General features: G+C 43.1%; 1 protein-coding gene across 1 annotated transcript; it reads right to left on the bottom strand.

Moving 5' to 3' along the window:
- Positions 1–5,581: 5,581 nt before the first annotated feature.
- Positions 5,582–15,818, bottom strand: LOC130263979 (keratin, type I cytoskeletal 23-like). The gene is given in 8 exon segments (XM_056511852.1): positions 5,582–6,085; positions 6,716–6,741; positions 7,412–7,632; positions 8,381–8,506; positions 8,598–8,759; positions 10,206–10,362; positions 11,715–11,797; positions 15,189–15,818. Coding segments are annotated over 8 exon segments (1,509 nt in total). The 3' UTR covers positions 5,582–5,981.
- Between the last annotated feature and the right edge of the window lie 810 nt (positions 15,819–16,628).

Below are 16,628 nucleotides of genomic sequence, written 5' to 3'. Positions count from 1 at the left end.
GCCCTGTGCACATATAGGTACACACTGATCATATGCCCTAAAAGATTCATAGAACACACTGTATTGCATATGTTTATATCTGTGTAGATTTTTGCTAACTTAAAAAAGAAAAAAATCTTGCAGTTCTTGAGGATCTCACTTTTGTCACACTTGGAGCCCCCAAATGAGAAGAAAAACTCAATTTTTCCCCAAGGTAAAATTTAACTCATAGTGCCAGGAGGTGCCTGGGCAGAGGCACAGCTGCAGCTTCTTGTTTGGGGACTGCTCTGGAATATCATCCTTGCATCCCAGTGATCCCACTGCATCCCCACTGCCGGGGTTTGTACCACCAGGAGCAAACTATGGGCTGCTTGGACCCCAAAATCCCCTCCCAGCATCAAGATCTGTGTCAGGAAAGCAGATACCAGAAAAACCAAATAAAGGAAACAGGCAGAAAATCCGTCTCCATACTCCCCTGGAGGAAGTCTGGCACTGTTAGTGACGTTCATTGCACAAGAACCGCAGCAGAAATTTCCAGTTGGAAGTTCTTGCCCGGTCGCAGGAGCGCCGGAGGAGCGGCAGGAGCAGGGCCAGGCTGCGGGCTCTGTGCGGATCTGCCTGCTTGTCACTAGAGGCCACCACCGGCCTTCGGAACGGAGCTGCCTCCAGCCCTCCCGTGCGCACCTTGAACCAGGGAATCAAATCAGCGATTACATAACAACATTTCTCATCCACTTCCCTGGCCCTGTATCCACAGGAAGTTTAGTTGCATCGCTCTTGTGGCCTAACGTTTAGAGGAATATTTCTCTTCAGAGCCACCAGCCGTAATTAAGGAGTTCAGAGCTGTGTGTGGAGTGGGTTTGGAAGCAATGGCAAGAAGAATGGGCTATCTTTCCTAAATTCTGGCATCCGAGTCTTTGAGAACAGGGAATGTTCATTATCCTTTTGAATTACACCCTTTTATATAACTGATGCTTGAGTATCTCAATTTTTAGGCGGCGATAGGCTGTAGACATTACAGAAAATATTTATTTGGTTGTGTTTTTATGTTTTTTGTTGGTTTTTTTTTGTGTACAGTAGCAGAGGATACATTTTCAGAATGTCTTGAGACTGTCTCATGTGAGATTGACCTGGAAGCAGAGCCTGGGTGCTGGAACAGCTTTCAAAAATTAGTAATTTTTCTCATTAATGAGACATAGCTATGTGTTTTCATTCCTGCACAGGTATGATCACAATTTCTGTCTGCTTGCAGCAACATTGCAGATTTCCTGCTTTGAAATTGTTCTGGCAAGGGTCACTCCCAGTTTTTTATTTGATGCATTTAAAGTTTTATTTTCTCATACATTGGTTTAGGTGTACAGAGCTGAGCCAAAGCTGGTACTTCTCTAAAGGCATCACACCTTTAACTTCTGTTCTAAGCAAGAACTGTAGTTTGTAGCTACTTCAGCCTGTTTGTTTCTCCATTTCCCTGCCTGCTCCAGCCAATTATGCCTCTTAATTGAAACACTTTTTTCCAAATTATATTCCTCATTTTTGTTGCTTTCTATAGAGCCTAATTACAGCCCGTCACATTGACTCCTTTGGACTTGTCCTTAGGACATTGGAAAGCCAAAAAATTTACCCCCAAAGTCTGTATAGTTATTGAAAGTGTCTTTACCACAGCTGGTGTTATGATTTTATGCCTTTAAGCTTCTGATGCATATTCAGACATTCAAAAAGCAAATTAACATGTCCAGAAGAAGCAGCCCTGCACCTGCCTCACCATTAGGTCATGTCTCACCCTGGGAGCTCCTGCCATAGGGACACTCCAAAAATGTCTGATGCTGACACTTCTGTTTCATGGAATATTTTTGCAGACAATTGATTTGTGCCAGTCCTAGGCCAGAAGCTCAAGTAGGTCATTTCAGTATAGTCACACAATTAATGATATCATAAAAGTGCAGCTTGAAAAGAATCCAGAATTTTACTGAGGAAACAACACATGGTAAAACTTTAATTGGGATTTTACCAAGTCAAATGCCCAGGTAGAGTCAATAATTAAGATGCTTTTGTGGTATAATGCAGGACATGGGGGGACAGGGGGTGCAGCCTCTCCAGCATTATTCTTTCCTTGCTTCCCTGTTTATAGATTCGACCTTTTTCTAAATGATTCATACACAGGAACAGGCATCTCCTAGCAAAACTTTAGAAACCTTTATAGGTCAGGGCGTGGACATTGTGAAATGTTTTACCGGCTCTTCTACCTATTCTCTCTGCTTCAATAGTCCATAGAACTCGTGGGTTTAGCAGTGCTATAAAGGCAGGATTTCTTTTCTTCTCTTTCTGAAATGACTTTGTTAATTTTGCATCCGCATTAACCAGGAAGGCAGAAAGCAAAAATTTTCATTCTACAGATGTGGCTGTTGATAAATAAGGCTGAACCCCAGCAGTGTGGGGCCAGCTCCCCAGAAGAATGTGTGATTAATAGCACAAACCATGACTGCATTACCTCATCGCACACTTCTTCCAGGGGATCAACACTTCACTTACCAAAGCTGCCTATTGTAATACACCTTAATAAGTTTTAACATTTCTACGAGTGAAATGAGCTGTGACTCATGCCCAGGCTGGAGTGCAGTCAAGGCTCTTGGAAATCATGCAGAGGATTATTCCGTGCAGGACTGCCTTAAATGGCAGGTGAAACTGCAAGGAGCCAGTTGTGAACGCTGATGGTTTCAGCCTCCTTTTATAGGCCAAGTTCCTGTATCTTGTTGGTTTGCAGAAGTATTGTTGCATCATTCACTTAGACTGAGAAATGCTGTTCTCTCCTGCTCATGTTTCTTTGCTATCCTCTTCCATTTATGGGAAATAGAATTTATTCACTTGGAGGGTGTTGTTTTTATACTTTATATTTTTTCAAATTGCACTTTCTTTGTGTCTGGGTCCATCACTTGGTGTTGAAATGGCACTTCTGTGTGTATGGAATACTGAAGGAGAACAAATATGAGCTGGCAGAGTTCAATCAGTTTCAATACAATGAATTAACAAAGACTTTCTAAAGCCATACATCATCACAGTCCTGAATATTTCCTTCCCTTCAAGCCACTGCTCTGAAATCAGAAGCAGCACCACCTGTGCTCTTACAGTCTCCTGAACACCACAAAGCTGCCAGAGCTGCCAGCACAGGGTTCTGTACAGGACTCATTTCAGGCTGTTGGCACAGGTGCATTGAAGAGCATCATCTGAGTATGTGCAGGGTCCTGACCAGCCATAAACACTTGGAATGAATTAATGGCATTATCTCTTCCGAGCCATCAGACACTGACAGGATTGCTGTGAGTGGGGAATGGCTCTTCAGGAAGTTGTATTATCTAATAGCTGGGCTAAGTAGAAGCTGTGAAGTGATGGATTCTAATTTAGTGGCTCTCAGTGACTTTCTTTGCAGCCTTGAGCGAGTTGTGTCATCTCTTTTTCCAATTTCTCAGGCAATAAAAGGGGAATGATAATACTGCCCCCATTCATTATCTCCCTGACTTCATCTCTCAGCATGGTGTGAGAATGTGATGTTAACAGTGCATGCAAGTGGTAAGTATTAGCATCATTATTTATTATTTAGGGTGCAGACCCACCCTAAATACATTAAGGAATGCATAGCATATCTACCAGAGCACAAATTCAGAGGTAATGAGTAACCACCAGACACAGGGCACACATGGCTGGAGACACAGTGTCACAAGCTGTTCAACACAAAGGAGATCTGCAGTTGTGCAGAGCATTCTGAAGCTGTGAAAGATTCTCCAGAAATAAGCAATTTTTTTTCCCCAGGAGCAAACAGAATGTAGTGTAATTCCTGTTTGTGTGTTTAATGACTAACTGGTTTACTCCACTTAGTAAAAGACACTTGAATGGCTGTGTTGGAGTTGTCAGTGCACCATGGTGTCAATAACAGAGTGTGCTGTGAGGATGGTGCTGTGAGCTCTGCTGATCTGACCTGTACAGAGAGCAGCAGCACAGGTATAAGAGAAGGTTAAAACCGTCAGAGTGGTGGAGTGGAGAGGGAGTTCTGCTGCCTCTCAGCAGATGAGAACAGCAATTCTGCTGCCTCTTATCCAGCACCTCTTGGACCACAGCTTAGCGTGACACAGGGAGTGCATCTCATCTCTGCATGAGGGGACACCAGGGCAGAGTAAAGCCAGAGCATTGCTCAGGAATGTGAAATAAGGGCAGGCGTATTCCATAAGGCACTTCAATTATTTGCTTTTCCTTCTTCTTTCTTGTAGTTCAGCACAATAACCCAGCACAAAGCACATACTCTCCTTTGATGTAGAAATAAAAGGCAACTTAGAAGTTTTTATAATTATTTGTGTCACAGCGATGTGGCTCTGCTATGTAAATCTGATAAATGACCATATCTTTAAATAACACAGAAAATTGTTCGAGAAGACCTGGGCACATTTTGTCCAGATGCTGCAAACACCAGGTCTGGCTTGTTAGATCTGGTAAGCCATAAGGAAGGACACTCTTAATTAGCCAGGAGTTACTAATCCTGTATTACAAGTTTTACCCAGTTTAAAGGAACCATTAGGTAATCCATCCAATGCTTTTGGGATCTCTTTGTGCAACAAGGGTGGAGAGCTGGGGTGCGGGGGGCAAAGGGGGATCAGGAGCTGGTTGGAACACGCCAGTAGCATATCACTGTATCACACAAGTGGACTTTGTTCAGTTTAATCTGCATTTCCTTCGAGATTTCCCCTCTCCTTTGTGAGGCTTGTTTCAAAGCAAGGTAGGTAACAGGAGCCCTTTTGTGAGAGTCCGTGGTGCGTGGGGATGACGGGACATGGTGACAAAGTCGCTCATGAATGCGAAACTGCCCTGGACATGCCGACGGTGACTTTGGAATGCAAATCCCTGACACACTCATTATGTTCCATTTGGTCTCTCTTCCTTCTGCCTTACACTCTTCCTCATTTAAACATCCTAATGATACTTCTCTTTTCCTTGCCCAGATTTTATCTCTGCTTAGCGCTATTGCTGTCAGGGTCTGCTGCTGACTCGGGCATTGGGCTGACCCGAGAAAGCGAGGGAGCCTGAGTCTGGCTAAGGCTGACAGCTCTCCCTGACCTTAGCATGCACTGTAAACACCAGTCTGGCCTGACTGCAGAGCCCTTCCACAGAGACAGTGGACATTCATTTGAGACCAAATAACTGAGATGGTTTCTTGAATTACCTGGGTCATCAAGAAAGAATGAGTATCTGAAAAAGTACTTACAGGGTCTGAGGGAAAGCATATAAGGACAGTGCTGGAAAATTTCTCTCAAACTGAAGAATAAAGAAACATTTCTGGGGGATGTTTTTGGTAAAGTGACTTTGCAACACTCCTACTTATAATGCTGTTTTAAATGGTGACATTGATAAGCTGTATATAGGGAAATTGAATAGTTTTGCTCATGTAAATGTCACCTGTAACTTGTGTTTCTTCTTTTGTTTTTTGTGTTTTTCCAGTATTGTTCCTCCTGAAACAGTGAGGTTCTGGCTGTCCTGAGCCATGCCAGTGACACTACCACAGTGGACTGGGCATATGTAAGGGAAAGCAAAATCAAATATTCCAAGGACCAGAACAAATAATGGATAAAAATTTATTGGCTGTAGTGAGGTATATGATAAGAGGCATAAGACCAGGAAAAAAGTTGAGAGATTATTCCCCTTAAATTATAGCTAATTTGCATAGCGATAACTGAATCCCAGATGGATATTCCTGCCCTGGGGAGATGTGCACAATACATCTGTCACTAGCTTAGCCAGTCACTTTAATTCAACAGCTTTTCTTCAGCATTTTTGGTGACTAAAAGCTCTTTAAACTACCAATGTCAGCTATATCCAGCTGTGTGTGGCACTTTGCAGTGTTAGGCTGCAGCTCATAGAGAAGCGCGTTCACTACAGGATCCTGTTGCACACACGGAGCCAGCGCTCGGCTGTTCAGAGGGAGCTGCTGCCGGGAACGCCGCTGCTTGGCAGAGCTTCCTTCAGGCTTGAGGGGGGAGCTCGTTGATGGTGGAGGACACCACCTCCCCGTTCACACTGTCGTGGACAATCGCTTTGAGCTTTCGGTTGCTCAGCTCAGAGTGTTCTGAAAGAAAGGAAAGTTTAATTAGCCGAGGAGCAATGCTGAGACGAGGTGATGCAGGGAAAGCCTCATTTAGTCATTTGCCTGCTGCCTCCTCAACGAAGTTTTCTCTGCTTGTTTTACTTCGAGTCAATATTTGTTATTGCTCTGTGTGAGATGTGCTGCCAGAAAGTCACCCTGGGTCTGGTCCAGGTCAGGGCAAATGAATAACAAAGGAACAGCCCAGTCAATGCAAATCCAGCAGATTATCCTGGATGTCTGCAGGTCATGCCCATGCCAGAATATGAGTTTCCAGACATGCAGATTTTCGGTTTGCTCTCAAGCCGTAACGCTGTTTTAGTCTCCCAAGGAGCCTCCTTGCCTTCTCATATCCCAGGAAAGCTTTAGACTGGAGCCTGAGCTGTGGCCACCTGTGTGGCTGGCAGGGCTGGGGCTCAGACAGCCCATGGGCTCTGCAGTGAGCCCTTCTCAGCAGCCAGGAACCACTGAAATGCTGCTCAAAGGCCTGTGTGAGCCTGCCATGCACACCTTCCACAGTTCACTCAGCTGAGGTTAAAATTGCCCTGAGTAAAATTTGATTGGAAATGACAGTAATTAAGAGTCACTACAGAGAACAAAGTAAGGAACTTTTACCTTTAGTTTCAGATTTTCTTGCTGTCCTGTGAAGATAATGAAATAGAAAGAAAATAATGTTACATTCATTTCAAGAAGTTATTCATCCCCTTCTCACTGTTTCTAAGGAGACCTCATCCCACTGTGAGATAAAATTTAAAAAAAAGGAAAAAGAATTGTCTTTTATACCATGTGAGCTTTCCTTTTGGTAGATACTCTCACTGGAAACCATCTCTGGGCACATTCACTACTGCTCCCAGGGACAGGGTCATTGGCTCATTGTATTCGGAGTTGCTCGGGTTGATCCCAGTTTGGTTTCTTACAAATTCACACTTGGGGCCACTCTGTCCTGCCTGCCTGAGAGTTGCAGTTCTAAAGGCTGCTGATCTTCCTTTTTTTGACTTCATACAAATCAGATGAGAGAATAAAAATGAGGCCACATTCTCCTATGCTGAGATGGCCATGCTGTGGGAATGGAGAATTTTATTCTTTTTTTAATAAAATGTTATATTAATTTAGGTAATCCAAATTACATGGATACCAGTGTCTCTGCACTCTAAGCGGCTCTGACTTTTTATTATGATCTGTCACATTAAAATACCAACCCTTGATGTAGTATGGGACTCACAAGCTTTGATTAAGCATAAACAAACAAACAAATAAATAATCCAAATATGAGGACTCTCATCTGTTCCAGTCGGGGCAGCTCTGCCTTACCCGTCAGCATTCCCTTCCAGCAGCAGGCGGTATGTGGAAATTTCCTTTTCCAGGCGTGTTTTGATCCCAAGAAGAACCTTATATTGGTTATTTTGCTGCTTCATGTCATGACGAACCTGGCTCAGCTCTTCCTCACACCTGGAGATGATCTGCTGCATGTTTTGAAGTGCAGCAGCGTAGTAATTCCGAGTGTCAGCCAAGGTGTCTTCCAGCATGTGTTTCTGACAGGGCAGATAATACCAAGACCATGATTATTATTTATGTGGTAGATACAACACAGAAATACCAGCAAATTTGGTCTCTAGCTAGAAGATTGCAAAATTAAGGCTGTGGTAATTTAAACACTTATGCATTTGCATAACTATTCTTGTGAAGGCAGCAGAACCACAAAGCTGTGCCATGTGTGCATGAGAGGCAAAACTGAGTCATTTATCCCTGCCATATCCGTTCTGCTCAAAGCTCTGCTCCTGAAACTGCTGTCTGTCCTGTCCATTCTGCATGAGCTGTCCAGAATTGCTCCAAAGTCTCCAGGTCTCTGGGATGTGAGCTTTAGCCTGTGCAAGAGCTATGTGTCATTTTTGGAAGTTCCCCACCAATATTTTTCACAGTTCTTGTATTTCATGCCTGATAACAGGGCTTATAAATATGACCTTTGCATTCTTTATGTTGCTGTCTGTCTTCTGTTTCAGTTTCTGTCTAGGACCTGGAGTCAGCTATCCCCTCTCTTCTTCTTCTCCTCATATTTTGTCAAAAGAAGAGACATAAATTTTTCACTTCCTGGTGGTGGTTGCTGAATCTATTTTGCATATTTTGGCAAAGCTGAGCATGATCTATATTCCACTTTCCCTCATACTTTGACAACTGCAATAAAGTTATGCTAGGCTGTTGATTTAAATGGAGAATTGGTCCATGACATCTTCTGAGAATATATGGAATGAGTGAGCAGCCCAAGATGTCTGCAGCAGATACCTTACTAATCTGTGCCTGCAGCTCGATGTCCAGGGACTGCAAAGTCCTCCTCAGCTCCTTGATCTCGTTCTCGTTGTGCTGGATCTGCTCAGGATTAGGGGTTGCTGCTAGGGACATTGCTGCACTCTGTGAACAGTGGCAAGAGAAAAGCTCACAGACTCTGCTCAGGCAGCTACAGCCACAGGGGACTTGCAAAAGAGCAGGGAATATCTGTTACCTGTTCTTTGTACCAGTTGTCCAGGCTCTGACGATTCTTTTCAATTATGGCCTCGTAATCTTCTCTTATTTCTGCCAGAATCTTGCCTAAGTCTGCGGGAGGGGCAGCGTTTACTTTTACATTGACTTTGAAGTCCTGTGAGGAGCGATTGGCTTCCATATCCTGTTCATGTGTTAGCAGAGGGAACAAGCAAACTCATTTATGGAAGTAGAAAGTTTCAGTAGAAAGCCACAGAATCCCAGGGAGGTTTGGGGGATAATTGTTCTATATACATTAAGTTAGAATTATTTGAAAAGATTCTATATTTATAATACTCTGATGTGACTTAAACCAGTGACATAGTTGCTTCTGTGGCGGAACTCAATAAAAACATGCAAGAAGATCTTTTCATAGAATGTCTCTGGAAGAAATGGACTCAATGAAGAAGCACTGACATTTTTTATTTATTTATCTATTAGAAACCCAAAATCTTGATGAAAATCTAACAGTAATTTCATCTTTCTTACCCTTTATGTTAATATTTATGGAACTATAACTAAGTTTACAGGAGAGTAATGTAAAAGTTCTATGTAATTGTTAAAGGAATAATTGGATTAAAGCATATAATTACTGTGTAAACAACATAATTACAGGACCAGTCGGGCAGGTAGGGTAACATTCCTTTCTGTGTAGCACAACCTTCTGTGCCTGGTACCATTTTCAAAGAGCCCAAGCAAAGGAGCCTTTTGGGGTATGACATCACAGAATGCAGATCACCTGGACACAGGGATGGCTCTGCTTGTCCCCTGTGTCCAAGAACTCTCCTGGGCTGGAAGGGGGTCAGCCAAAGGCAGCTGCACCTAACCCCTGAGCAACCCCTGTGTTTTATTCTCTGCTTTAATAACCCACAGACACTGAGCAGGATGTTTGGGCCGGTGTTAGGTAATAGCTGCAAACACCAGATCAAGCGAAACCAGCATGTTTCAAACAGTGGAATTATAAATGTGGGAATAACAGAGAGCACTGAGCGTAGCTCTGGAGAATTCAGAGTAGTGTGGCTTTTGAGAATTATATAATTGCTGTGCTTAGGATTTTGCAAGAATGAGTAATTTTGCCTCAACCATTCTTTTTAATTTTGATCCTTCAAGAATTTGAGATTCGTTTTGTTCAGGTTAGCCTGTTCTGGGTGACCCTGCTTGAGTTTAGTGGGAGTGGACAAGGGGGCCTAAGAGATCCCTTCCAACCCTCAACCCCTCTATGCTTCTTTGAGTATGGGAGATGATATATTCAGAACTGAGAAAAAAGTCTGTGATGACTAAAACCCGGCAGCACTCTGTGTATTTATATCTAAGTCTTTCTGAGAACATTTCTGTCCAATATGTCAGTTATTATTAGCTGTGTATGACAGATGGGTGGGAGACACTCCAGCAATCTGTCCTCTCTGAAACCCCAGTGTAATTGGTAAAGCAGACACAGACTTTTTGCCTCACCTGACTCTCATTGGCTGCTCAGAAACAGGATTAGGTCCTGAATCATCAATCCTACTTACAGATTGTGGGTCTTACTCAGTTAATTACATGGTAGTAAAGATGAGCGCGATAGGATTTTACCAAGTGGAACTTTTTCTACCTCCTCATGGTCTTTCCTCCTGAGGATGTGCTCTTCTCTCAAGCCTTCAATTTCCATTTCCAGATCTGTGGTAATGATGGTCATGCCGTCGAGCTCCTTGCGCAGGTTCTCCACATCCAGCTGCACTCCCTGCCTGCGACACTTCTCGGCTTCGTATCTTTATGAGGAAAGAGAGGACACAGCCTGCGTGTTGAGAACTGCCCTGCTCAGGCTCTTGTACAAGGAGAACTAGACTTGCTTAGTCTCTGTAGGGAACTAGAGAGAACAACCAACCAAAGGAACCAATTCTGTTTCTAACGTATGTTATTTAAATATTTTTTTGAATAGTCTTAACAACAAAATGAGTTTTATTAGTTTTCCTTTATCCCTCGCAACTCCTCCTATATAATAGGAAATCAAATTTCTTTTTTTCACTTCCCTTTTTGTATGTTAACATTCACCAGACTGTCAAAGTTTTGAGAATACAGTTCTCTGAAAACAGTATCAGCAAGCACTGATTGCTGTAGTTTTTTCCAAAATGGTAACTTTTGAGTCCTTCAGAAAAACAAGAAAAATGTGATGGAAGCCAGCTAACATTCCTCTCTAACCTCCTGCAGTGTCTGTAGTGAGCCAAGTGCAGGGAGATGCTGCTCTGTCTTCTCTTGGGCATGGGAAGAACTTTTGCTCTTCAGCATCTCTCCCTTTAACTCCATGTTTTGTGGGCTTTATTGGTGCTTCTTCACTCACCCAATAAACTCAGAGTCTTATCCCTCAGTGTAGTTCCACTGGTTCCTTTTGTGACACTGCTAACTGATAATGAAAGACTGGCAGTGCTCAGGGTTTCCAAGTTTGTCACAATTTTTCCAAAAACTGTGGGTTTTTTTATAGCTGATCACCAGCTGCTAGAAATAAGACAAATCTTCCTGATTCCTAAGAAGTCACTTACAGAAGTGTCAAATCCTTTCCTTTGGAAAGACCTGCCTGAAAGTGTTCTGTACAAACATTTTGTCTTTTTAGTTGATCTGAGAACTCTCTTTCAATGTACTGAAAATCAGACTGTGCTGGGAGCCAGTGATGCACCAGCTCAGTTACTCTGTATAACATCCACAGTGTGCTTCCAAAGCAGAACCTACACAAGGACAGGTGTTCCCTGCAGAGCTGGGCACAAGAGGTGATAAGTCCAGGAAATAGATTTGGGCTGGACTGGGAAGTGCAGTACTTAGAGGGGGTAATTTGTAATCCCAGATGACAGTTTTAAGTGCCTTTTGTCACAAGCATCAAGTGTCTGCTGTCAAACCTGCTCATCAGGACCTGCACTAAGTATCATAAACAGGGTGACTCAAGGCTCTTCAGAAATCATTTGTGGGTTTTACATACTTTTGGTTTTTTACCCCTGTTCACATTGTTTTTATTAATCTAGTATCAGCAGAAAACCTCAGCAAAATCACTTCCCTATTGGATTAGCAAGAAAAAGTAATGTTTCATTTAATCTTCTTTCAAATCTAATGAGGAAACCAAAGAAGAGCTTACTTGAGCCTGAAGTCTTCAGTTGCCATGTTAGCGTTATCAATTTGTAAAAGGATGCTGGCATTGGTGATCTTGCTGTCCTCAATCTGGAAAACAGAGAATCCAACAGGAGGGTTGGTTTTGCCATGGGGTTACAGTAAATATCTGTGCTGGTTTAGCCTCTTTGCTGCTCATAGGAAGCATCTAAATAGTGGAACTCCCATGCTAAGGAGATCATAGGAATAAAAGCAGTTCAGTTTCCTGATGTAGCTAGAAGTTTTGCAATTTTTGTCCATAGTCTTATTTTACTTTTTTTTCTTACTTTTTTTGAGGGTGGGAGGCATCATCTTATTCCTGGCTAGGTAGAGGGTATGAATTCCATTACACAAACTTCATGGTCTATTACAGAACCATAGTCACTGTCTTCCTCTGGTTTTGAGAGCGGATTCTGATCCTGTTCAGCATTGCTGACAAAGCTGCCTTGGGCATCTTTAGGGCAAATTTCAGTAAGAACCATTAAGCTGTGTCTGACTACAATCAAAATACTGGAGTTAATGTTATGCTAAAATGTAGCCTGTGCATGAACACCCTGCTGAGCTGAGGTTGTGATGCACAGCAGTGATGGTGGCAGCCACTCATTGGCAGGACCCTCAACCCACCACAGGCTTCAGCAATTCCACTGGCATCTGGTTGTTGTGGTCCATTCAGTTATGCACCTATAGCTGCTCTGAATGAACCAGCAGCATGGAGTGATTGATTCAGGTGTTGATTTTGCTTTGGGATTTGAAAATCACTCTGAAAGGTGCAGGATGAAGCACAGCCTCATTCCTCTGCTGCACTCAGCGTGCACTGGAAAGGCTCATGTATCTCTGATAACATGAAATAGCTTTTTACTATAGATCTGAATGCAAAAAGCTCAGTATTCCCTGACAAATCTTTGAAAGAACTCCAACAGGCATTCATACATAGTTTTCAGGAAATCATAAATGCAGAGCATCGTGTCCTTTTCTAACACAGAGGAAAGAGAAGTGTGGTTGCCTTCCCTCAGCATCCACAGAGCAAACCAAGGGGCACTGTAGCTGTAAAGTCATTTACAGAGCTCTCAACAACTTTGGAGTAAATTTCCCACACCTCAATGAATCACAAAGAAACAAGGAAATTCTCCCGAAGTGTCAAAGGTTCATCTCTGCAGTGAAGAAGAAGGTGCTGTGGAATGTTTAACTAATCTGCTAACAGACTGTGCATTCCTGGGCAATTAGCAGCACACCTCAGATACTGCCCTGGGACACAATCAAGGCCATCTCAAGAACTATAACAATGCCCTGCATGCGTGGCTGCCTGGAATTTGGTGACAGAGAAGTGGCAATTCTTGAATCCAGCCTTGTAGAATGTACAAGGCAAAGAGAAAACAACACGAGTTCTTCAGCTTTCTGCTGTGTACAGAATTACTGTGCCAGTCTCTGTGTGATCTGAGCACTGGTCAGTGCTTTGCCCACTGCTGTGGTCATTCTGCAGCCAGCAGGGGATCTCACATGTGCCACTTATCTCTTTACAGTCACACAGAATTCCTTACTGCATGCATCATGAACGTGGCTGTGTCTCTGGGACCAGTCTGCAAACTGTCAGCTTCATTAGGAACTCACACATTATTATATAGGAAATACACTCCAATTTCTTCTCAAAACAGGGATATCCCAAGAAGGCTTCCTGAACTGACTTTACCTCTCATGTCCTTTGTCCCATCTCCTGGAAGCTCTGTGGATCACTTTGCTTATTTAACAGCACAAGGTGATGAACAAGACAGTTACCTGAAGAACAGGTGCTATTTCATTGTGTATCTGGGCTAGGATGGAATCAGGCAGGAACAAGGCTTTTCCCAAAACTTGTTGCTCCATCAGGCATTCATCCTGAATTCAGGTATCCAGGAGAATGTGGTTAAAAAATATAGGATCCAAATGATTGTATACCTCCAAGTTCAGACAGGCAGTGTATCATAGACATTCTGGATTATTGGATATAGGACCCTAAATTTAGTTTCACCTTTTTAAATTAACATTTAATTAATTTAATTATGGTTAATAATTAGATGCTATATTTTCACTCATTTTACTGGCAGACATGCTGCAATATTTTATAGAGAAAGTAAAACTTCTGAGTTCAATCACTGAATTGTCACCTGTAAATGATCCTTTCCTGGCCTTTCCTTCCACATCCAGGACAGCCACCAGCCTCCAGGTGTCTGTGGCCAGGGACAGCTGTTTAAGGGGTGAGTGTTAAAAATAAGCAGTTTTGCTACAACCTATTCAGAAGTGAGAGCTTTAAATGATGCTGGCCCAACCAGCATCATGGTTTTATGCTTACTGTCTTCCTAAATCTTTCTGATTTGCTAATTCCAAATCAACCTGAACACATATATGTTCTTGATGAACAAGTTTTTATTTCTCTTTCTGTTAAAAGCAAAGTGCCCAAGTGCCAGATCTGGGGATGGTGACCTTTCTTTATCCTTAAAACAGAAGTGGGTGATGACAGTTCTGGCTCTCTGTACACAGGCTGTGGTCCGAGCACTCATCTACTGCCTGGAGGCAACACTTTTAGCTGTGAGTGTGGAGTTTGATTAAATCCTTGGCCCCAGTCAGCAAAGATGTAAATTAATACCATTTCCAAGCATTTTAAAAAATAATTTCTCAGGATCTTGAGAATGCCAAGTATTATAAAAAGTGAAGGGCAAACGACAACATTGATTTTGGAAGAGCTTTGGGTTTTGCCCCATATGGGTATGTAAAGTTAATTACACTGATTAGTCACACATGGTTACAGTGCTAAGGATGTTCATTATGAATACAGATTAATATTATGCTTAAATTTGAAGACACGTGAGTTTGAGAGATTGAAAGAGTTACTGTTGAACATTAATATTAACTACTGGCAGGAACCAGAAATTCTCCTTTTAATTATAGTGAAAACATCCACAAGGAATTTGTCACTGCTATTTTCTTAATTACAATGAAGTATTTTTCCATCTGATTACATAAGCTCTGGTCCCAAAACTCCTGTAGTTTCATTGTCTGCTACCGCAGGAATCAAAGAGCTGGAATGCCCCAGTCTGTCTGGAGACAGCGGCAGCAGAGAGGCAGGCTCTGCACTCCTCCTGCTTTGTAATTTGCTCAAGACCTGTGCAGTCAAAAAGACCAAGTTCTGCCAGCTGCAGTTACTCAAACCCCAGTTTCAGTTCAGAAAGGAACACTTGGCAGCACACGGATCCCTTTATTCTGCCAGTCTCTGCAGAATCCCCCTCGCCCCCTTTCAGCCTTTCTTGTACCCAGCCTCCTCCTTGTGAACACAAAGAATGTTTATGCCCAGGTCCTGGAACTATCTTCCTGAAGATTTCTAACATTTCAAAGGTTTTATTTAACTTCTTTAAAGGAAAGCCATCAGCATAAAGGAGAACCCCAATTCCTTAGAAGAGCACAGAATGACACAGTCCCAGCTCTGACTTACCTGTCTTTGCATGTCAGTGACGTTTTGCTCGTACTGGTTGAAGTCATGCCTCTTTCCATGGGACTTTGTCCTGTGCCACTCTAGGATGCAGTTCTCCAGCTGAGCGTTGGCTGCTTCTAGGGCACGGACCTTGTCCAGGTAGGCAGCCAAGCGCTCATTCAGGTTCTGCATAGTCTGTTTCTCATTCCCACCCAGGAAGATGCTTTCCCCATAGTGCTCGCCGAAGCCTCCCCAGGGTGCCCCTCCTGCAGCCAGCCAGAAGGGTCTGGCGGAGGAGAAGGAGGCATGTGTGCTGCTGGCACCACCATCTGCACTTGACGCTCTGTAAGAAGTTCCTTGCTGGGCCAAACCACACCCTGAACTACCCCTGAGGGACCCAGAAAAAAACTGGAAAGGGCCTTGGCTGGTGCTCATGCTTAGCTCTGTGTGAATCGAACCCCAGGTTTGGCTGTCTAGCACTGAGCAGCCTCTTCGCCTTCCCTGAGCAGCTTTATGCCTTTTCCTGTGGGAGTTTCCCTTCGATGAATGACTACAGCAACAAGATTGTGTCATCACGAAACGTGCTTCCTCTTGGTCAATTCTGAAGCATTTATGAGCCTGCACGCTGTTGTTGTTTGGAATCAGCTACATACCGGGCTGCTTTCCTTTCGCTTGTTTGGGTTTTTTTTTCTTTTTCTTTTCATATGATAATAGCGAGGTGTGGCCAAAATCCGTAGGTGTGGAACAGGATCAGCTCTGCCTCAGACTTCTCTCTAACCCTGTAGTTAGTATGTTATGTTTTCCTGCTCATGAAGGGAATAAATGGGAAGCTGGGGCAGGGATGGGGCTCTGCAGATACTTTCTGTGGTAATTCTCAGGCTCTAGAATTTCAGAAACCCGTGGATCCTCAAATCTGTGGATTCTCAAATGTAGTGCATCCTAACAGCTTCAGCCTGTGGGAGACGTGAGGCTTTCATGAAGTCATCCAGCTTCTAAACTAAAAAATCTCCAGTAGAGAGTCAGTAATGCCCAGCTGTTCCCTTCAGCTGCCCATTTCCAGGGAAAATACATGGGAATTATATACTTTTGTACTGATTTTCTCATGATCTGAGGTGCAGTCCTGTTTCAGTGGTCTTGTCTCAATGGGCAGCAATGCAAAGATTTCTTGCTGTTCCCAGCATTAATGCTACTAAGATATTTATCTTATTTATTGAAAATATTACACTATGAGTTTATAACAGCACTCAAAAGATTCAAGAGATTATTTAAAGCTACCAGCCCTAAAAATTGACCTGGCAATCATGCAGGAATAGTCTTTCTTAAAAGTCTCAGATTATCCTGTTCCTCATGCTGTTAGGGGCATAGATTGGGAAGTGGTCCTGTGACAACTGCTGGGTTTAGTGGGTTTGCCTTGTCTTGTTCTAGTCCATGGCTGAAGGATGAGGCAGAGGAGGAAGACTT

Source organism: Oenanthe melanoleuca, chromosome 27, assembly GCF_029582105.1.
Source record: "Oenanthe melanoleuca isolate GR-GAL-2019-014 chromosome 27, OMel1.0, whole genome shotgun sequence".
Classification (NCBI taxonomy): domain Eukaryota; kingdom Metazoa; phylum Chordata; class Aves; order Passeriformes; family Muscicapidae; genus Oenanthe; species Oenanthe melanoleuca.
Note: the sequence above shows the minus strand (reverse complement) of the source record. Positions and strands in the feature narration are given on the sequence as shown.